Below are 22,522 nucleotides of genomic sequence, written 5' to 3' on the forward strand. Positions count from 1 at the left end.
GGTGCTGTGGTGGGAGCACAGTTTTCTGTTCTCTGTGCAAACTAGAGACACAGAGGCTGGAAGCGACCCCTACTTCTACCACAGTTATGATTTCAGCCATGGACTTGGATTCAATCTGGCTGTAGCCATTTGCCCTTTACAGACTGGGTGTCTTCCTAAAGGAAAATCCAGAGATACCTTAATCAGAAGTTCCACAGCTGATTGTGAAATCATTCGAGATTTTAGGGTCTGTGCTGTACATAAGTCCTTTTCAGGCTGAAATTCAGTAAACCTGTGTAAGATGGTTACTTAGACATGCGTTTGACCTTCACCAGACCATTGTGGCATTTTGCTGAATGGGTAGATCTCCAGTTTTAGGAAAACAGATGCAGAAGGTTTAGATAGCTTATGTAAAAATTGCACATTGGCATTTATTTCATGTTCAAAAATATGGGGACTATTTATCTCAATTCCGTGCATGTTTGTTCAGTTTGGGTTGGGTTTTTTTTGGCTACTAGGATATTTCAGCTTTCTTGGGTGCATGCTAAATTATTTGTAGGATTGAAACTGCAGAGCAGAGTCTGCCTTTTATGAATAAATACTGTTAAACACATTATCTAGTTATGCTAAGTCTTCACGGGCAGCGGCTTCTACTGTATAGCTTTTCTATATAATATGCCCTTCAGAGCCTGTGCATTTGCCAACATGATTTTATGGGTATCTGTAGTAAGCTGGAACATTTTAGATTAATAAATTACATAGCAGCATTATTATGTGCAGGTTGTGTTGCTCCAGCAAGTTGTTACAGTTGAGAATGACTTTCCACTGTAAACCCAAAAACCACAGCTGCCTTTATATAATCAGAAAAGCTCAATCCACTTCAAGTAAAAAGTCATGGGGCACAGGACAGGAGAATAAGAGGCTCTGTATTCCTTGGGACTCATCTTAAATGCAGAAGTCTACACTGAGTTGAAAGAATTTCAGAATATAACAAATACAGCAAGAAAATACCACAATACCTAAGGAGAAAAATCTGAAGTTAAAAGTATTTTTTGCAAACAGATTTGCATGGGTCCTGCATAAGCAGGTCCTTAATACCATTAAGAACTCTTGTTTGAAAAACCACTGCATGTTTTCAATATTTATGATTTATCATGGATGAAAGGTGTTTCGCTCCACAAGACAATTTCTCGACTTTTGGTAGCTCTTATTTTGATCAGTGCTCAGCACTTTTCAGAATCCTTACCTGTGATGTCTGCATGAAAAGAAACATAAACTTTTAATCAACCTTCTTTACATACAGAGTCTTCCTTTGTTAATGAGTAGAAAAGGCTAGAATGCTTTTCTCTTAATCATATAGTAATTTCACTAATTCCAGCCTTCTTAGTGATCATACTACAAGCCACAAAAATATGTACTTTAAATTTCTTATGAGACAAAGAGAATACTGTATGTGGTCTTCATTAAGATCCCAGGCACTACCCATTTTGATGAAGGATCATTAAAAAATGAGTGAATATGTTTGTAACCTTCTTGGCCAGTAGCACACAATTACTGCATGTGCATAAAAAGAAAAATAATGATCTGATGCTGTAGCCAGAGATATGGATGCACACAGTGAGTCAAGATCCACTTTGCAAGTTGTCATTGCTCTGGTTGGAGCTTGGATGTGCAGGGGTCTCTGACAGCAGAGACAGAAAGGAAACATTGGTTCACAGCTCTGGATTGGGACAAGAAGGAGGAATGGAGGGATATTTGGAATGATGGTGTTTGTCTTCCCAAGTAACTGCTGTGTGTGATGGAGCCCTGCTTCCCAGGGGGATAGCTGGTTACCTGCTTGCCCATGGAAGTGTTAAACTAATTCTGTGGTTTTTCCTTCCTGGCTTGTGCGGCTTTTACTTTCCCTATTAAATTGCCTACATCTCAATCCAGGAGTTTTCCAACTTTTACCCATCTGCTTGTTTCCCCAGTCCTGCCATTGCAGAAGTGAGCGAGTGGCTGTGCAGGGCTTGGCTCCTGGCTGAGGTAAAACCAGGAAAAGGTTACTCCCTACCCAAAGAATAGCCCTGATTCAGCTAAAATTGTCACTCCCATAAAAGAGGAAAATACTAGCTTTTCCCTGAGTCTTGGGATTTTGTTATTACTATTGATTTAATAATCACCTTTTCAGATACTGTGATGACAAGAAAAAGATGACAAAGGGGGTAGATAACAGATAGTATCCAGTCCAAGATTTTATCTGATTTTTCTTCTTTCTGTTGTAGAGTGATGCAGCAAGATAATAGTACTGACTTTAGTGCAACCCACTATAATAGGGTGGAGAGCCAGAGCCAGAAACCTTCTCATGGTAGCTTTAGTTAAGTATTCCAGTATTCACTAAAAGAGGAAATTCCTCCTTTTCTTTCTGGTATTTTGTATCTTTTAGTTATGAGCAAAAATGTAAAGGGTTTGGTTGTCTTATTTTCCCAAAAGGAATGATTCTACAGAAAACATCCATTAGTGCTTACTCTTTAACTAGATGTTATTCCCAAGTGCTGTGTAATCATTAAGTGAGCTTTAATTTAACAAGTGTGCTGCTCTTCGCACATTTTCACTTATGTAGTAGTAAATTAAGTATAACAGATTGTAACTGTTCTCCATCATTTAGCAATAAGTAAATCTTCCCATAAATATCTTTAAAACTAAACCAAGGTATTTTTATGGCATTTGCTCACCACTCGTTCTTATTTCTCATCAAAGCTTAAACAATATCCATCTCAAAGGAAAGGTTATTTTTCCTGCTGAGGTTCAAAATTTCAGTTCATTTGCTTTCTGGTTACTGGGAAGGAAACTGCACCACCTGAGGTACGTCTCACTTGGCCACCTCTGGTAGATGTGCAATGCTTCAATACCAGGGATGGGAGCACTTCAGTGGCCTAAGTGAATTCGCTGGATCAATGAGGCATCGCTGCATTCCCACAATGATTTCCTTCAGTGTCTCATAGTTTCACACATTTATATCACAGATTTTGCTTTGGTAGTAATCAGCAGCAAGTTTCTGAATTACTATAATGCTAAGGGCCAAATCCCAAAAACACAGTAATCAAACTAGAGCCTGACATTTAGAGGAGCTCTCACCTTTTTATCTGCATCTTTCTGAGTTTGTATGTTAAGTCAAGCCTCTATGCTTGTAAAGGGGGAACTCCTTCTGAAAGACTGTCCTCATGTGACACTTCTCTCTGTCTGCTGCTATACAGACAGGGAATGACCATGATTAATTAGAATAGCTACTGAAGTAATTTCTTGAGAACAATAATGATATTTAACTTGAATGTTGTTTTCTCCAGGGCTTTGCAATGATCCTTTAGGACTGTGCACTTCAAAGGCAAAAAATGGATCTGGTAGTTACATTTATGCTAGGCTGACATTGTTGGTTTGCTGCCAGAGAAGCGTATCACAGAGGCACCAGCTGAGGGATCTCAGCCACTGAACCTTGGTGCTAGCCTTACAAGAAATCACTTCAATGCTGACATGGAATATCTCTGTCCATTTAGTCCTTCAAGTCACAGAAATGCCATCCCAAGTTAAACAGGATCACAGCTTTCTCATATAGGTACATGACCCTTCAGAATCAAACATGACACCAGCTTTTCTCACATTTCACAGCCTCAAGCAAAGTCTTGCAGATGAAAATTTTGCTTAGAAAAATCCTGCTGTAGCCTTACCCTCTTATTGTCCCCTGCATATCACAGACCTCTTCACAGGACATTACCCTTTCTGTGTAGTTTTGGTTTTTTAAGGACAAAAACAAACACAGTTTTACTAAAAATAACTGTTACTCTTCTGACCTCAGGGAAAAAAAATGGGTCTGCATTTTTTAAATAATTGAATTTTTATCTGAAAGCTGTTTAACCATAATGGCCTCTTGTCAGTATTCTCACTCAGAAATGTTCTCATTCTTTGACACCTCTCTCAGTTCATGGGGATTTCAGTCTCTAGTAGAAACCAGCTAAAAGAGGCTAGTGGAATTTGAGTTGCACAGGGGTGTTACATTAATTATTTTTCCAGTGAAACCGTATGTTCTTCTAAATATACAGAATGATAGCATTAGATGGGTAATAATCAGTGATTTCTCTCAGTAGTTTTAGCTGAATTGTGAGATAGAATTGTTCCCTGGAAGCTTATTTTCACTTGGCAAAAGGAAATACATTCATCTAGTCATGCAACTGCAAAAGCAAAACAGAACCGGAATTTACCCAGCATTTTCAGCACTTCCATTTTTTAACATACAGAAACTTTTCTTTTATATGCATCATCAAAACAAAATCTTGCTTTTGGAATGTGGGAATTTTTTTGAGGGAAGGTGTTTTGGAAGTGGTCCAATGTCACAAAAAAAATGCAATAAATAGTGCTGTACTGAGAACCTGGATTTCTGTCCAGGTAATTTGTATGTACAACAGTACTGTGTCCACTCTTCTTAAGGATCTAACTTTGATCAATACATGTTATTTAGATTTTTATTATTTCAGGGTTTATGCTATTCTGAAAATTGAGAGAAATATTTGTAGAGCGTAATATTTTTTCAAATGTAAACATTTTTCACTTGTAAACAGTATTCCTTAGAATCTGCAGAGGAAGGCACGTGTGAGCAAGTCTAATACAAGTTATTTGACTCCTGCATCTCCATAAGGTAAGCTTGTTCTCAGTTCATGTGATGCCTCTGTTTGTCTTGTCCCAGTGTAAACTATGTCAGCAGAGGTTTGATCTGTGTGTATTATGTTTATGTTGTGGCTCTGCTTAAAGTTATGATGGGGCAAGTTCTTTAGGACAAACTTCTCTCAGTAGTGGTGCTTGTTTTACAGTATTTTGGGAGTGTGTGTTCCCCTCTCAGTCCTTTCATTGACAGCTATATGTCAGGGAGCACTGTAAGCAGATAGCCCAGTCCCTACAGGTGTCCTGGTGATAAGCCAGTGTTATCACTCTGATTGTAAAAATATTTGAAATTTTCATCAGATATGTAATATTAACGTGTGCTGTATAAATTATGAAAAGAAAAATGGAAAATAGCTGAGTTGTTTAACACCTTAAATAAAAGGAGAAAAAATAGGTGGATCAAAGAAGCCTAAAAAGCAAGTCTGTTTGCTCTTTTTCCCTCAGATGTTACTTGGATCCCGAGGGGTTTCATTATCCAGATGCAGAGTACAGGGCTTGTTTATCAGAGTGCCAAGGCTTGCACTGAAATGACAGCCTGGTCTGCAATCCCCTCGGGATGGTGTGGGCAGAGCCACGGGCAGAGGTGAGCTCAGTGATGCCTCACCTTTGGCAGGGATCCTTGGAAACCCTGGCAGCACAAGTTCAAAACTTCACACTGTGTTTCCTCAGCCCTTCATTGAGAACAGGGCCTTTGCCAGCCTTTGATTTCCTGTCTGCACCATGTGGCTGCTATCAGTTTAAAAATAAAGAAAAATTAAAATTGGTTTATGAACTGTTGTTATTATAACAGAGTTCTGCTATTAGCTAGGTCTAAATGTTTTCATATATTCCACACCTCTGTTGCCCTTTGAGATATTTAACTGTTGTTTTCTTGTACATTAATAATTTCCTTGTATAATTGTTCCCAAGAGAATGAGCTGAAAGAATTATGAATTAATTTGCATCTCTTAATGTACTAATAAACTCTGCAAGTAGAAAATTTCACTCCATCCAGGTGGAAACCAATCACTTTAAATCAAAGCTTACTGAATTTCAAATAGGTTTTTTTTCAAGAAGTTGCAGAAGAACAGTGCTCTGCATGTTAAAAGTAATTAGAAAGCACAAACAGCAATTTCAGACAAAACCCTGGGTCATTTTTTTGCTGCAGCATAGAGTTCACAGGCACTTAGGAAAATGAGTATTTGTTGTATTTAAACAAAATGAATAGCAATTTCTTGGAGGTTGAGAGGTCTCAGGCTGTAAATGTAGATTTCACTCTTTCATTGAAAAGTATTTTTAAACTGTTTCAGTGTTTTTTATTGTCTGATGTTAATAAATAATTCATGGTATAGTCTCTAAAACAGGGTTCAAGAAAGAGAAATGTCCTTTTATGTACAATTTATTCAAATATAATCTTGAGTGCAAAAAATGTTCTACCTCCTGTATTTATTTATAACCAAACAATGTCAGGTCCTTGCTCACCAAAGCATTCATCTTCATTTATCTCTGAGCACTTGAGAAACCAAAGCTCTTCTCCCAAGTAACTAAAGAAAGAAGTTCTGAGCATCTACTCTAAGTTTAATGCGTGAGACTGTTACTCACACAGTTACTCACAGGCTTAGACTATTTACTGAACTGGTGATTTGACATCCAAGTTTATTTACCTTCATGTATTGTAGCCTTGGTAAATCTGGGAATAGAACTGCATTCTCTAGCCCCCATTCTCCAAATGAGTCACAAAATATGTAATGAATGCAGAAGACAGGTCTTGATATCAAGCTTCTGATTTTAGAAGTTTATTTTAGTATTAACATTTGACAGGGCAAAACCCATTTGTTTAAATGGCTACAAACTATAGATGTCAGAATGAATCCCAGCTGGTATGGGAAACAAGGGACGGTGCAGAAGGGGGAAGGGACTGATGAAGGACAGAAAGCAAGGATAAAACATGGCAGGTTTGGAAGGGGCAGAAGAGTGGTGGAATTGTGACCAAGGGGAGGCCAAGGGAATGTCACAAGAGGTGAGAAAAGGCCTGGTGGGCACATGCTGGGGAAAGACCCAGAGCAAGAGGAAATGGAGGTGCCAGACCAAACAAGGGGTACTGCAAATAAGGCAAAGGGAGCTGCTCCCTGAGGGAGCAGATGCAGATTAGAGGCACAACTTCATCAGGATTATTGATACAGCCATAGACAATCAAACCTACAAAAATGTTTACTACAACCTGGGTGATGTTACCTCTCAGAAAACAGAAAAACAAAGCAATTTCTAAAAATATGGCCTAAATATGAACGATCAAAAAACTGAATGCAGGAATTTTTCAGTAAACCTGGAGTTTAGACTTTTTATCCCCCTTAGAGCTTTGGTTTCTTTAGCATGCCCAAGGAAAACATGGTGTTGACTGAAGAAACCCCCAACAGAAGCTGTTTCTCCCACAAAGCCACCAGGCATGCAGGTTTTCACACATTCTACCTGAAAGAGTTTATCTGTTGTAACTCTGAAGTTTGCAGAGTGATTGCAAAGCGAACTTGTATGTGTGCTCAGAGCACTGTCACGAAAAGTACTGACAACAGCAGAACACCCTAGCAGTATGAAAATACACATTTAAAACAGTTGCCATGTTTATCCTTTGAGATGGGTTGTTTGATTTTCAGTCTGTTGCAGAGATTGCAAAGATATATTGTTTGTTTTCTATTCTTAAAGGATTTTTATACAAATGTATATACAAATTAATTTTTAAATGTCATGGTAATTAAATAATGCTTTTCCTGTGCTCAAAAACAGCATTTCTACACACAAAAACATCCAGCTATCCCTTAAACAGTCCAGAAGACACTATTTGACACCAGAAGTGTCTGCCATGATGGATTCATTTTATTTTAACAAGAGATAAAACGTGTGAAATTCTTTATAGCTGGCAACCTTTCTCCAATTCCAGACTGGAATTACTTTTGCTCAGTGTAAACATACATGAAAGTCCTCAAAATATACAAGCTGCAGTACAAATTTCAGTGCAATGCTTTTTAAAATGAGCAAGGTGAAAACTTCGTAACAGAAAGAAGGGAACACACCTCAGAGCCAGCACAGTTCGGTACCACTGAAATGAGGCTGCTGTCTATTTGAGGTGTTTTGAGATGTGGCCAAATAATCCAAGACCCTGAAAATTATCCCACCTGTAGAAAACACAGACACTGCTTCACTCCTGGCACTGCTCTTGCTCTTGCTGCACAAATTCCTGCATGGAAGGACTTGTTCTTCCATAGTAAACTAACACTGTACTTAAAGGCATTTTTTTCTTACCAGGCTTCAAGAAAGTCATCATTACTGTCTCCCCAAATTCCCTCCACACTGCAGTGGTTAATGATATCTCATCTAAAGTAAGAACATGGTGCCTAATGAATATGCATTTGTCACATGAATACCAGGAACAGATTAAGACCAAAAGTCCCCTGTAATCTGCTGGGAGAGATATGTGGAGTGCTGGAGTCAGCACAGCCAGAAAACCTTCAAAATATTTTTCTTCAGCTCTAATTCGAAAACTTCAATGGCAAAGTTTACCCTAAGGAGAAATGGTGCTAAGCACAGATTTATTTATTTCCTGCTGATGAACACAGCCCTGTGAACGACTGAGATGTTTTTTTCTTGCAGGAGGATGCCAAGGCTGCCGAGTTAAAAGCTTAAGCTTCAGAATTGACATTGACCCTATTTATTAGCACAGTGATGGGCTTGTTGTGGCTCCTGTGCCTTTCCAGGATTGCAGAGCGCTGTTTTTAAGCGTGGTTTTGCTGTCCCAATGCACGTGGCTGGCAAGGCAGGGTGCCTGGTTGAAAACACACTGCACGGTGTCTCCTGGAAGATGACTCATGATCCTCAGTCTCAGGGCAAGGCAGCAAAATCCCTTCAGAAACCATTTATCTCTAGGAACAGGCTGAATTCATTTTTTGAAAACACCTGATGTTTCTCCTACAGGACTTGGGGATGAGAGCTTGGATGAGTTCTTATGGAATCAGGCAGTCAGATCAGCTTTCCCTTGGGCATGGCAGTGTGAGACCACCCTCCCCTAAGCCCTGGCATCAGGCATTTATGGAAATGTCACTGCTGGGAACTAGCAGGGCTGGGAAGCAGCTGAAGAGGGGTTGCTCCTCACCTTGTTCCTGCCTGCAAGACACGCAAGGCTTGGAGCCTGACTTCACACTTTCCTCAGGATACTCAAGTCCCCTCATAATGGCATTTGCTGATCTTGTAGAATTTCTAATTGGAAGTTAACCCTCTAATATCAAACTGTATTTGACCTTCTCTAGAGAAATGTAAGATTTCCAACACATGCAAAACATGTGTTTTGAAAAACAAAATTTTAAGAAATTTTTATGTACAAGTAAAAATTTTCAGTACAAGTTTTCCTGTTCACACTTTTGAATACTGAGGATGTGTTCACCTATTTTCAAAAAACAGTATCTTCATGAGATTTCCTTTTTATTACTATTATTTTTGTTGCTTTGAAAATAACTTTTTTTTACAACTTGTTACTGTTTTCCAAACATGTCTTATTGGTGTATATCAGTCCTAAAAAAGCCAAAAGTGCTTCAGATCCTTCAGGAATCATCAATACTTTGTAGACTCACAGAATAGTTGAGGTTGGCAGGGACCTCTGGAGATGATCTAGGCCAACCCTCCTGCACAAGCAGGCTGCTCAGGGCTATGTCCAGTCAGCTTTTGAAAATCTCCATCGAAGGACAGTACAATGCTCTGAGCAACCTGTCCCACTGTTCAACTACTCTTACAGTAAAAAAGAAAAAAAACCACACTAAAAAATTCTTACTTAAAAAATTCTTACTGCAGGGTGGCCCATGTAGATTTGGGTTGCTTCTTACAAAATTATCTATTTAAGAAACAGTTTGGAGAAAAGCTGGGATGAGTATCTTATTTGAAAATTTCAGGAGAGTTCTTTACATGATTATATGCTGTAGTAAAAGAGGTAAGTTTGATTCCTTGCATAAATTATTACTATTAATAACTTAATTATAAATTTAAATACTAATTATTATAATGAATCCTTTAGTACCTAACAATTAAAGAGTGTTACAAACTCTGAAATAAGCACTACAAGTCTCTATATAAACAATGTATTCATGGCCTGAAACTGACTTTATTTCCCCCTTGTGTTGTAGGAGATCTCAATACAATAGACACCAAAGCTCTGGATTTTCACTTATCCAACAGAAAGCAAACAAGTGTCAGAGTAAGTAAGAATCAGATCCCAAACCCCAGTAGGTCTGGCCTCCTCTGATGCAATTTTCACCCATCACATATTCTTCTGTCTCACTCTTCTAAATTCAAATTCTTCCTCAAGATCTTACATGCTGGTGCACTTTCAGACCTCCTCCGTATCTGATCTCTCTCACCTTGACTTTCATTTTGTGAACTAGCAGGTCACTGTATTTCTTTCCTTATAGTTTAAACAAGGAGGCTCTGAGATACAGAAAGGCTGATCTCACAATTCTCAAAAGTGGATCCGTAACTCTCACTCTATTTCTGATTTAATTCTATATTCAACGTATCTTTTTTATCATATTTGTCTGTGATCATGTTCAAGACTCTTCAGTCTTTAATTGGCAATGAAGAACCATGGCCATACGTAGTGTTAAGGTTGAAAGAAACTACAGAGCTGTAGCTGGAGTGGAACTGGAAAGAGGCTCCCAAAGCAAAATTTGGTAGCAGTTTGAGGATTTGATAGTCCAGGAAAGTGCTACTCTGTCCTTCCTAAGGCTCAGTTAGGATTAGAGTAAAACTTGAAATACAATCTCAGACATTTGGAGTGAGGCTGGAAGGAAGCTGCCAGCTGAGAAACAGTTTAGCCCAAAGGGAATGTTCAGCCCTGGGAAGGGCTGTGGAGCATCCCTGCAAGGCTGGAATTACAGCTTGCAGCATCCACGTTTGTAATTTATATACACAACCCCAGTTCTTCTGCTCATGGGGCATGTGAGCACCGGCCTTAAAGCATGTATGTATCCACAGGGAAGACAGCTTACTCCGAAGAGATTACAGAGGGGGAGATTTACCTCCCGCTTCTGCAGTGCTGTGCTGTAAGGAGAGGAAGAGCAAAGGTCCTGAACTTTCTGACACGCTGGGAGGACAAGACTGAAATGCGGCGGGGGTGGCACAGGCCGTGTGCGGGGTGCAGGCACCGCAGCGGCGGCCACTGGAACGCTGTGTTTATCCCAGCGTGCCGATACTTTGCTGTATCCCGTCTCATTAATCCCCGCCTATCCTCGCAGCACTGTTACGCTGTGCTCCTGAACACTGCCTATCCTACGGCACCGACACTATGCTTTATCCCCCCTCACTAATCCCCGTCCACTGCCGCGGCACCGAGCGCGCGCAGCCCCGCCTCAGGGCCGGCCCCGCGCGCGCCCCCTGCCGGCGCGCCCTCCCGCGCGCTTCCAGAACCGTCGCTGCCCCGGCCAAAGATGGCGGCCACGCACGCGTCACCGCCGCGCCGGCCAATGGCGCCCGCGGGCCTGGCGGTCACGTGGGGGGAGCGAGCCGGTCACCGGGGGCGCGCGCGGCTGCTTGGCGTCACTTCCGCTGCCGGGGCCGGGCCTGCTGCTGCGGAGTGGGGCGGAGCGGGGCGCGCAGGAGGCGGCGGGGACCGCGCGGGGCCGGGGCAGGTGCGAGGCCGGGGCCAGGGTGAGGCCAGAGCCGGTGTTGGGGTGGGACCGGTGTTGGGGCTGGGGCTGGGGCTGGGGCCGAAAGCGGGATCGGGCCCGACCCAGCCCGGGCCGAGGCGGGCGCTGGCCATCGCCCTGCCGGGGCTGGTGGGGGTCTGTCGTGCTGCGGTGCGGCAGTGACTCCCCAGCCTACGTTACGCTGCTGCCAGTTAATGTGTGGAAATGTTCTGTTTTTAGCTCTCGGCCCTCTGCCTTCCTTGCTCTTGATAAAGCGCTAGAAGTTATCTCGCTCTAAAGGCCAGTTTCCAAAAGGGAAAGTAAAAATCACCGAGTTGGCCGTGTCAGTTCCTGCAGAGCGTGTCCCCGTGGGAGGGCTGCGTTTAGTGGCGCAGGCAGGATGTACCTCGTAAAGTGCTTCCCGTTACAAAAGCTGCATTTCGTAACTGCGTTGCCGAGCAAAGCGACATTCTGGCAGCAGGGTTATCGTGTTCTCTGTCACTCCCCTGTGATTAATGCGAGCTGTCCAGTGCTGTGCGTGCTTGCTTCTCTGCCTTGTTTAAACCTACCTTTCTTTAGAATGCTCTCGCTTATATTGATCGCTGCACACATGAGGTATGACTGGTCATGTGAAAAAAGGCACTGATGAGGTGTTCAGGGATATCAGGTGTTGTGTGCAATTGTAATTAAAGCACGTTAAAGTGACTCCAGGGCCTTGGGGGATTTTGTATGATGGGCACCATTTGTGGCGGTGAGCTGGCAGTTTTCATGCTACCAGTGGAACTCACAGGCTGGTTCTGCTGGTGCTGTCGATTTATCTGTGAGTGGTGTCACTGTTTTCTGGTCAGAATTGCCCCTGAACCTGTGTTCTGGGCTGTGACCTTGAGTGAATACCGTGCCCATAAAGCTCACGGATTTTTTAAAGGATGGTTTAAAATCTCTTGAGTATTTTTCCATCATACATTTTGTGCTGTTTGCTCATTTGGGTTTATACTTAAATGGAGTTTTAAGAAAATCAGGAGAGCATGCAGTCACACAGTGTTGTGTCTCAAAACACAGGTTAGTTGGCAAAGTAACTCGAACATAAATACATAAAGGGTCTTGATTTAATTTATGCATATGAAAAGTGGTATGTGCTCCTGGTTTTGAGTAAACTGTGAGAGAGAAGTCTCTGATGGAACTGGGAGACAAATGCAGGTAAAGCAAAATTAAACTGTATTTAAGAAGCTTTTAACTCCTATTACTGTACTTCAGTGATAATACTGTTTTTACTACAGATTTTCTTTGGTTGTTTGGTTTGGGATTTTTTTATTAGTTCTGTTGTAGTTGTGCATAAGTAGCAAGTGTGCTTTGTCTGAAAACCATGTAGCAAAACAGCAAAATACATTTTTTTTTGTGCTTTTGCAGGAACACAGTGTGTTAATTTATCTCAGCAACCATGCTGGCTGCCAGGCTGGTGTGCCTGAGGGCCCTACCATGCCAGACCATCCGCCCCATCATCACTCAGACTTCCCCAGCCTTGAGGGGCTCCAGTATCAAAGCATACAGGCTGTGGCAGCCTAGCCAGGTAAGCTGATTCTCTTTCTGGTGGCCCTGACTGCACATGTTTTAAAGGGTTGAGTGTATTGCCAAAAGAATCACTTTGCATGGAGTACCTGATGTGATGAGCCTTCTGCTTTTTTGAGGTCCCTGCTCTAATTTACTGAAGGAAGAATGTTGTTCAGTCAAAACACAGGGCGTTTGGAGCAGTTGAAGTGAAATCTCCTGTTTCAATGACTGGCTTGTGTCTTGAAGGGGCAGAAGAGCTCAAAAGAGGTACTTAGGGATGGACAGCTCTTATTAGGTAAGGTGGGAGGAAGAGAAATTGTTGTCCTGTCTCCTTGTTTCCAAGTTAGTCTTAAATATAACATTAAATTAAACACTTTATTTTCAATTATTTTAGTCCCAATTTGTGTTTAGAGCTGTAGTCTAGGTTAGAACAATCTCTGAGCTATGGCAGGACAGTCACAGATCTAACCAGCATTTTTAAAAACCAGACTGTTATTATCCTGAGACACTGCTCTTCATTGAGAGGATGTTGCAGACCTGCAGCTCAGAGCCATTAGGGGCTGTTGTTGCTCTTCTGTCATCTTGATGAAAGTGCTAGTGGCATATTCTTCTGATGCAACAATTACTTAGGGAAGTAAGTCAGATATTTTTGCTAGAGGCTTGTAGGAGACGTGTATCTAGCCCATTAATATCTCATTACGTTGTTACCTCCTTTGTATTTTCCTCTTAAGCATTCTGAGTTTGTAGGTACATGGTGGGTTTTTTACGTGTGTGAGTTTTCTAGCATTAGGCTGGATTTCATTAGCTGCCAAACTCGACCAAACTGGAGGTCTCTGATAAACCCCTTGAATTGTAGTGCTCTAATGCCTGATGAGAGTGGTGCTTGTAGGTTTTGTATTTTAGTGTTGGAACAAATTCACAGCTTGATGTGAGTCCTTGACTGCTCAGATGCAATTTTGATTTAAAAATTCCTGTAAAAATCGTCAGAAAACTTTACAAATTGGTTTTGAACTTAAATAGGAGTGTGTTCTGTGTTGCTCTTGCAACATACTAAGACTTTGAGCACCATACTATAATCACTTGGAGCTTGTTGACCTTAAAAATCTTGAATTTCTAGGCCTTCATTCAAAGCTTGTTCTACAAATCAAGGTTAGACTTGAAAGCAAAAAATTTGTGCTGCTTTTTCAGCTTTAGTGTCTGTAAAATTAGAAAGCAAAATACTTTTTTACAAAAAAGTAACAATAATGTTCTTATATTTAGCAAAGAGGCTTGTGGCAGTCTTTAGTGCAGTGGTACTAGAGCAGAAGAAATGCAGTCTGAAAATGCCAGCTGCTGGAATTCACTGCATTGGTTCTATACTTCTAGAATATGTGAATGTTTCTCACAAAGGTTCCTAAACTTTAATGTTCACTTGTTTTCCTTGAGCACTGTTGCTTTGTGTGTATGAAGGTAAGCACAGATTAATAGGAGATTAATTAACATTTTTAAGTGTAGCAAGTAAGTTGACTGTCTTCTATATTATTTCATTAAATATTTATTATGTTATTTCTGAATATTTCAGAGTTATGCCACCAGAGCAAGAGTGGGTGCAAGGCGTGGAAAACTTGGCCAGGAAGTGAAAGAAGCAGCATTTGAGCCATCTGCAGAAGCTGCACTTAAAGGTAGAGGAGCTCTGCTTTAAATACTGAGAATCTTTGAGCCTTAACTTCCTTGAAAGAATACATTTGTCACTGCTGAAACTGGTGGTGAACTGACTTGAAATGAAGTGAAGCTTTAAGGAGGAGGGGTAAAATGGAGCAGCTATGGCAGATACATCAAAATTCATATAAGGATGTTGTTAACTGTCCAAGAAAAAGCATTAATGAGAGAATGTGTTTATTTGTTTACACAGCCGATCGCGTGGGGAAATTCATTGTTGCTGGAGGAGCTGCTGTTGGCCTGGGAGCCCTCTGCTACTATGGAATGGGCATGTCCAGTGACATTGGAGCTATCGAAAAGGCTGCGTAAGTAAGATGGTTCACTTCTTTAATGAAGCAAATCTCCTCCATCTGTCTCTTCTTTAGCTGCTGTCACCTAGTGTACACTCAGCTTATGTTTTTCTAAACTCTGAAGAGTAAACCCCTGCCTATGTCTCTGCAGGCTTTTAAAGCAAAATTAGAATTATTCGGCCTTAAATGGATAGAAACCTGAGTGAGTTTGTTTTGCTGAATCTAATGTGAAGAGTATATGAACCTGTCTTATGAAGTGTGCGTCAGATTACTTAGGAAGTGTGGTCTTCTGAAAAGCATTGCTATGACCAGTTTCTCTGGTGTTCTTATGAGACTGTTCTTTAAACTTTAATACAGCTGTTAAAAAAGTCTCCATTAAACAACGTATCTTGGCAAAAGCTTTGATCTAATAAATATGTTCTTAAAACTTTGAGTTGCTTCTTGATCAAAAAAATCCCCTGGCTGATGGGAAAACTGTATAGTTAGACTTTAAAAGATGGGTAGTAATAAGCATGGACTTGGGAGAAACGTGTGTTTGGGACATTTTGATTTATTTTGCAGTTGTATTTGGAAGTGGCAGACTGCAGTTATACTGAATGTTGTGCTGTTTGTGTCTGTGAGAAGTTTGTAGTAGATAGAACTGTCTAATTTTCTTCTGCACGAACTTTAAGTAACAGGTCAAAAGAGTGAATTGGGTAAAAAATGTGTGCACTGTGTTGAAGTTTAGTGTTAGCAGGGCAAGTTTTCTGCAGAGGATATTGCAGAAAGTCACATATGTCTAAGTCTGTTGCTATTGTTAGAGCTCTCAAAATGACGTTTGTGTCCTGTGGTGTCAGATAACCATGTGCACTGTGACTCAGCAATTTGTGAGCTGCTTAGTGCCAGTACACATTCTGTAGATCTTTTACCTGAAACCAGTTTGATATATACACACACCATTCTCTTAGATTTTTCTGTAGTTAAAAGCATTAATTACTCTGTTTTCCATGTATGCTTCCTGCTTAGAATTGGATTGTAGTTATCATTATTTGTAATTTTCAGTGTTTCTACTGAGTTAACATTAGATTAAATTACAAGATTGATGTGTTCAGTCCCCATTGTAAACTCATGGCAGAAGTTGCTAGACCACATCACTATTATGAAACCTCCCTTATATCCATGACTGTGAATGCAGTTAACAGCTTGATTGTGTTTTTAACTGCTCTCCATTCTGAACCTGGTAACTGCACAGCTCTGTATGATTGCTTATTTTTCAGTGTTTGGCCACAGTATGTGAAGGACAGAATTCAGTCTACGTACATGTACTTTGCGGGCAGCATTGGCATGACAGCTCTGTCTGCTGCAGCAGTGAGCAGATCTCCTGCACTCATGAACCTCATGACAAAGGGCTCCTGGCTGGTAAGCTTTGTTATAAAAATAAAAGTATTTGCTGAGAAATGCCCCCAAATAATGGTTGATATAAAAACAACTCCAAGAAATGTAAGCTACTTGGTGGAAAGTAAGGCAAAACTTAACCTACCTTAGTGTCCTTATCCATAAAGACTGTTCAGGTATCCTGATGATACTTTGTGATGTAAGATTGGTCATTCTAGTCATGTTCTAACATGCTTTTTTTATACTACTTTGATGGTTTGTTAAAGACAAACTAGGTGAGCAAAAAAATGCTATGGTATCCTTACAACCTGTACATATGCAAGTAAGAACCTCTTAGAAATAGCTACCTAAAGCTAATGGCTCAGTTTCTGTTGCTGTCTGTAAATAAACTGAGGTCCCTGTGCATTCTTACTCCTCCCTGTGCTCTCCCATGTAGCACTTTGAAAGCTGTCTCCTGTTTGCCAAGGCTGAAACGATTGCTGGTAGGCTTAGTAGGTATTGTGTGTTGAGTGGAGCGGAACAGTAACAGTTAAATGCCAACACCTGTAGAACTTAGGGAGATTAATTTGGTGATAAAAGTTATATACATCTCACCAGTCTGGTAGATGTTGAATGATTCTGCTTGGAACTATGAGTAAGAAGAGGCACTGAGGTTAAAAAATCATTGGTAGCAAAAGCCTGTAAAGTAAGTGTTGGTTTTGGGTGAAGAAATGTACAAGAAAAGGCTGACACATTTCAGGTACCTTAGCGAGAGTGAGGGGCAGAACCACGGGTTTTCCTTTTCTTACTTTACACAACCAAGAGAGTTGCCAACTTAACAGTTGTTTGGATTTCTAGAAAGCTGAGAAAATATAAATGAAAATCACTGCAAGCTAAGATCTGCAGAGATTTGACTATAACCTTGCAGGAGTAAAGTGAACGAATACTCCAGTTGTGAATTAGGTTGCTGTTTTCAGAATCAGTGTTGACTGTTAAACTAGGAGGTTAGAACACAGACCATATGCTAACCTGAGCTCTGTAATGCTGTTTCTTCAGGCAATTGGTGCAACTTTTGCAGCCATGATTGGTGCTGGAATGTTGGTCAGGTCCATATCCTATGAACATAGTCCAGTAGCTAAACATGCAGCGTGGATGATGCATTCAGGTATGTGGTTTTAGTGTTTGTTGTGGAGATGTCTGTGCTTCAGTGTGACCAGATGCTTACTTTAACAAAACTCAGGCTTTAAAGTAAATTTTTACCTACTGCTGTAGGGAAGTTGGGATTTTTCAGAGATCAGCAAGAACATCTGAATATCAGGGAAAGGTGTCTTAAGTATCCTTAACAGAACTCTATAGTCTTCTATAAGTCATGCTCAAGTTAAACTTGGGGTATATGTACTCCGCATTGAATAGAACTAGATGGTTTAATGGCTGCTTTGGTTTTGTGACTGCTTTCTAACACTACCACTTCTGTATGTGCACTTGCCTACACTAACCATTCTTCAGCTGTGCAGGATAGGAGGTATTTGAAAGCCTGACTAGAAAAAAAAAAAAGAGATTTTTAGTATTAGTTTACTTTTGAGATGTGTGTCCATCAGGTATTTAAGCTGTTAGTACAGATCAATTTCTCACTAATGATGCCTACTTCAAATAACAATGGCTCTCATTTTTCAAAACTGTTTTGCCAGAAATATGTTGTAGTTCAGAAAAGACATGTGGATGTTGGGCACTGAAATCGTATATGCTTCTCCAGAGCTAACATGTCTGCCAAGAAGTGTTGCAGTTTATTGTAGTGATTGTTATTAAGTGAAACAACCTAATGAGATATTAATGGGCTAGATACACGTTTCCTACAAGCCTCTAGCAAAAATATCTGACTTACTTCCCTAAGTAATTGTTGTATCAGAAATCTGTCCTGCTTTTCAGTGTTGCATGTTCCTAGTGCTATTATGTAGTTGATTAGTCCGTGCTAAATATCTATTCTTACCAGCTCTGTTATGAACCAATCAATATGTTGACTTTTGTTAGTCTTTTTTTCCCCAAGATGAGTTCCCTGAAGTATTCTAGTGCTAAATAAAAGTACATTGTGAATTCAAGGTTGCTAATTTTTTGTGCTCCCTTCTAGTACAATCAAGTACATTGGTGTTTTGGCAGGTGTGGATTCATTTGAGCCATGCCATCTGACTGGAGATGAAAAAAATCAAGTGGATTTGGCATGTGGTGTTCAAGCCTTACATGTGCTCTGTTTTGCTTTGCCTAGGTGTCTTGGGTGCCGTGGTGGCTCCTCTGGCCTTCCTTGGTGGTCCTCTGCTGATCAGAGCTGCCTGGTATACTGCTGGAATCGTCGGGGGGCTCTCAACTGTGGCCATGTGTGCTCCCAGTGAAAAATTCCTGAACATGGGAGCTCCGCTTGGCATAGGCTTAGGCTTTGTTATTGCTTCTTCAATCGGTAAGATACTGTTTCAATACTGTCCTATAAAGTAGGTTATGAACTTAAGTTAATGATGTGCAACTCACAGTTATCTTCAGGCTGGTCTGCCCAGTGAAGATTTGCCTTCAATATAGCCCTTGCAACTCCAGCACAGCAGAAAATATTCTGTCATATTTGTTGTTGAAAACAAACGTGAAGTGATGGTTCTGGTGGATGTTAGTCTGACAAACAGCCAGTAGGGGTGCCTTATATTTTAGATACTGCCAGTGAGTGGGAATGCAGTAAATGTGGTTTAGTTACCTCTAACACTGTTGTACATTCCTCTCCAGGATCCATGTTCTTGCCTCCCACCTCTGCTTTTGGCGCCGGCCTGTATTCAGTAGCGGTCTATGGTGGCCTGGTGCTGTTTGGCATGTTCCTGCTCTATGACACACAGCTGGTGGTCAAACGGGCCGAGACTCTGCCCGTCTATGGAGTGGTTAAATACGACCCCATCAACGCGTGAGTGTTCTCTGCTAGCACAGCTGTCTCATTGGCTGGCTGCAGTCACTTCCTAACTGAGAGATTTTCCTCTTTACCTAAAAACCAAGCTTTGTTAAACCACAGCACTGGCTAAGAGTTTGCCTCAAGTTAGATTGCTTTAAAAATAACTTCTGTTTATTGTTAAATGTGAAGAATTACAGGGTTTGAAAACAATAGTGAGAAAATAGCTATTGAAGTTAAAACTCTCACAATCATCATGATAATTTCAAACAGAATTGAGCATGTGGTGTCACATGCCTCCTGCAATACATTCTAAAATGTATTTTTGTTTTCTAAAGCATTGCTGGCAGAACTTAGAGTTGCTTTCTGAAAATAATTGTCAGTATCCATTGACACAAAAAAAGTTAAACTTCCCACAGTCGTTTAATATTTATTAGTCTTTGTCACTAAATAAAAAATCTGCAATGGTGTGATAGATAGGGAAGGAAGTATTGACTCTCAGTAAACACCAAGTCTGACTAACAAGTTACTTCCTTGTAAATGTCTGTCTGATCCTGGGTTAATTCTTACCTCTTTGGTTCTGTTTTATTCTAATTAGAGTAATACTGATTTTCTTGAAAATTCCTGTGGAGAAACAGATCAAAATTGAGTATAAAAGCAGAGGCTCCTGTATGAGTAGTTATACTGTCTCAGGATTTTTACAAGTAGTTCTTGCTGGCAGGAGATGGTAGAACAAAATACAAAATGCAGGTGTTTTTTGACATACAAAGCGCTGAGGACAGTCATAGCTGAGTTTTGTAAAGACAGTGTGTGCAGGTTTATAAAATCAAGTATGATAGTGCAAAATACCAAATAATTGTATGTCTGTTCAGCAGTAGTAACTGTGATTTCTTGTGTCCTAGGTGCATGGGTATCTACACCGATACACTGAACATCTTCATCCGAGTGGCCACCATGCTTGCGGGTGGTGGAGGTGGCAGGAAAAAGTAAACGGAGACTGACCTTTGCAACTGTCTGACAGCCTACCTAGTGCACATATGAAATAAACATTCATGGTTTAAGCAGTAATGCTCACAGTGAGAATCTTAAAGCATTTCAGCATATTGGTTCAGTGCAATGTGATTCAGTCCTAGTTTTCCTTCAAACACTTTCCAGTTCTGTGTTTAAAATAGTCTGAAGTGCTTCTAATTGCACATTATTTTGGGAAAGTAAATTATTTTTAATATATGAATAAAATAGTCCTACCTGCTTTTTAAGGGGTTTGATGGCAGTTCAACTCTTACTTTCTTTTTTTTTTTTTACTGTTGCATAGTGAAGGAAGTAATTTTTGAACTGGTATCCTATAGGCAGATAGGGATACAAGCTATTTCATGAAATGCTGCATAGATGCATCAATTTTCAGTTAAGTTTCATAAATTTTATTTTAGTGACATCTTCAGAAGAACTGAATAAATTGCATATGGCCCTAAATGCAATCATGACTGTGACCTGGGCAGAAGTCTCAGAAAAGTTTAAGCAGGATTTGACAGGTTAGCTGACCAAAAAGTATGAAGGAGACAAGATGTGGGAACTATGCAGCATTTGTCCTGTATGAACTTCAGTCTCCTGGAGTACACATGAGAATTCCTTGCTTTAATGTTGACTGGCTATAATAACTAGCTTATTTTGATACTAGATTTATAAAACTGTTGAATAGCAATATAGCTGTGTCTTTCTTCTGGTGGCTGAACTCCTGTACTGCAGATGAAGGTCTGTTCAGAAGAGCTGCTAATGGTCACCTCTTGGAAACTTGTGCAATTGGCACAGAAACTGGCAATTGAGAATGGCATGCTGTAAACACCAGGATCATGAATTTGCCATAGTGATATGTGCTTTAGTCTGTTTAATTCTTCCCCAAATTGATATGTTACTTGGTCTAAAAGGAATGTTCCCTAACAATGAATTTGATTTAACAGTAAGAAATTTATTCTTTCCAAATTCTGTTGCTATATGTTGGAATGAAAGGGCAGTTCTTGGGCCATGGAAATTTTGACCTAATGTCAGTAGCTTGTATTTTCAGTTTCTGGCAAATATGTTACGTTTATGTATTGACCTATGAACAATAAAATTCTAGCCTCACAAGTTGGCTACTCTCACTTTTCCCCATGTTAACAGAAATATTTTAGTACCCCTGCACTAATATTTTTTTTGTTATGGTTACACTTTCCTTTGTGAGAGAGTACATTCCTTTGTAAAAAGATCTGCAACCATGATTCACAGTTTCACTGGCCAGCACGTTTTTTGGGGGTGTTTCCCACCTGGAAGATACTGGCTGCCCTTTAAGTGGTTCTCTTGGTGTCATCTGTTGGCCACTTAATGCAGCCACTGCTGCTTTTATGTCTGTCACACACTGTAGTATTTTTTGACTCTTTAAACAGAGGGAAGAAAGAGAGTGGATTGTGAAGAACCTTGTTGCAGCTCCTTTGTGCCCAAAGATTATAAGGCACAGTCTAGATCTTGGCACTATTTCAGCTGGAGGGACATGTGTATTTCTTAGAAGGAAGAAATTTTTTGGATCATGTCAGTTGTAAGTAGCCTGTTCAGAGTTTTATCTTTTTAAGCAATTTGATGCCCTTAATTACTTCTACTGTAACCAAACACAGCAGTACGCTTGTCCTCAAAATCTGAAATGTACAGGGAGTAGTCCTAAATTTCTGACATTTGTGCTTGTTACAAAAACTTTGTCTAGATTCTGAAGCTGAAGTTTTAGAGGAGGGGTGAACCAAGGGAGGGATTCCAGACTGTTTGGAATAGTGAGGTGTAGAAATCAACACGCTGGTTAAGGGAGGTGTTTGCATGGAAAGTGAGACCCACAGGAAATCTAATAACCTTTTCAGAAATGGTGCCTGAAGAAACATGAGCTTCACTTGTGCTCAATCTTGTGGAAAGGTGTGACTTGGCTTCTGTGGATGAGACCACAGCGCTAGCAGTATTTTCCTAGTGTTGGTCTCCAAAAAGAAAAACAAAAATGGAGTTGTTCCTTTACATTTGAAGTCCTAAGTCAAAAATCAATATATTACCTTAAAACAACTCTGATTTGATTGGAGATGAAAATCTAAAGCCAGCAATTCTGTCAGTGTCACCTGGCAGAGCTACTTACAATCATAAAACTCTGTGGGATTCTTTGCAGGTCCAGGCATGACTCATCATTTCGTAAATTGAATTTAGTTAAAAGTTCCCCACCTTCTGCAGTAGTTCTTTATTATGTGTGCCAAAGGACATTAAAGATATAAATACTGTGTTTAGTCCACAATTTAATTAAATTCTGATCTTTGCTACTGATTGCAGCTGGTTTCTACAGCTTTTCAGATGTTTCAAGTAATTCTCCTTTTGAATCATGATCTAAGTAAGCAGCTACATAATGTTTA

General features: G+C 40.3%; 1 protein-coding gene across 3 annotated transcripts; it reads left to right on the top strand.

Moving 5' to 3' along the window:
• The first annotated feature begins 9,861 nt into the window (after positions 1 to 9,861).
• GHITM (growth hormone inducible transmembrane protein) lies at positions 9,862 to 21,236 on the top strand. Of its 3 annotated transcripts, none has more exons than XM_033065991.2 (9): positions 9,862 to 9,886; positions 12,720 to 12,879; positions 14,422 to 14,521; positions 14,752 to 14,863; positions 16,105 to 16,246; positions 17,258 to 17,366; positions 18,462 to 18,650; positions 18,962 to 19,133; positions 20,018 to 21,236. In XM_033065991.2, the coding sequence occupies exons 2-9, from the start codon at positions 12,751 to 12,753 to the stop codon at positions 20,103 to 20,105; spliced, it is 1,041 nt and encodes a 346-aa protein (XP_032921882.1). In that variant the 5' UTR covers positions 9,862 to 9,886; positions 12,720 to 12,750; the 3' UTR covers positions 20,106 to 21,236. The 3 variants fall into 3 exon arrangements, with proteins under 3 accessions (XP_032921882.1, XP_032921880.1, XP_032921881.1); XM_033065989.2 differs by lacking the exon at positions 9,862 to 9,886 and adding an exon at positions 11,262 to 11,315; XM_033065990.2 differs by lacking the exon at positions 9,862 to 9,886 and adding an exon at positions 11,293 to 11,334.
• The last annotated feature ends 1,286 nt before the right edge of the window (positions 21,237 to 22,522 follow it).

The sequence above is a fragment of the Catharus ustulatus genome, chromosome 8 (assembly GCF_009819885.2).
Source record: "Catharus ustulatus isolate bCatUst1 chromosome 8, bCatUst1.pri.v2, whole genome shotgun sequence".
NCBI lineage: Eukaryota > Metazoa > Chordata > Aves > Passeriformes > Turdidae > Catharus > Catharus ustulatus.

What these genes read in the sequence shown, in the direction of transcription:
- GHITM (XM_033065991.2), top strand. Translation starts at nt 12,751, where the DNA reads ATGCTGGCTGCCAGGCTGGTGTGCCTGAGGGCCCTACCATGCCAGACC. An exon ending in GGCTGTGGCAGCCTAGCCAG is followed by an intron (nt 12,880 to 14,421) that starts GTAAGCTGATTC and finishes TGAATATTTCAG; the next exon opens with AGTTATGCCACCAGAGCAAG. An exon ending in TGACAAAGGGCTCCTGGCTG is followed by an intron (nt 16,247 to 17,257) that starts GTAAGCTTTGTT and finishes CTGTTTCTTCAG; the next exon opens with GCAATTGGTGCAACTTTTGC.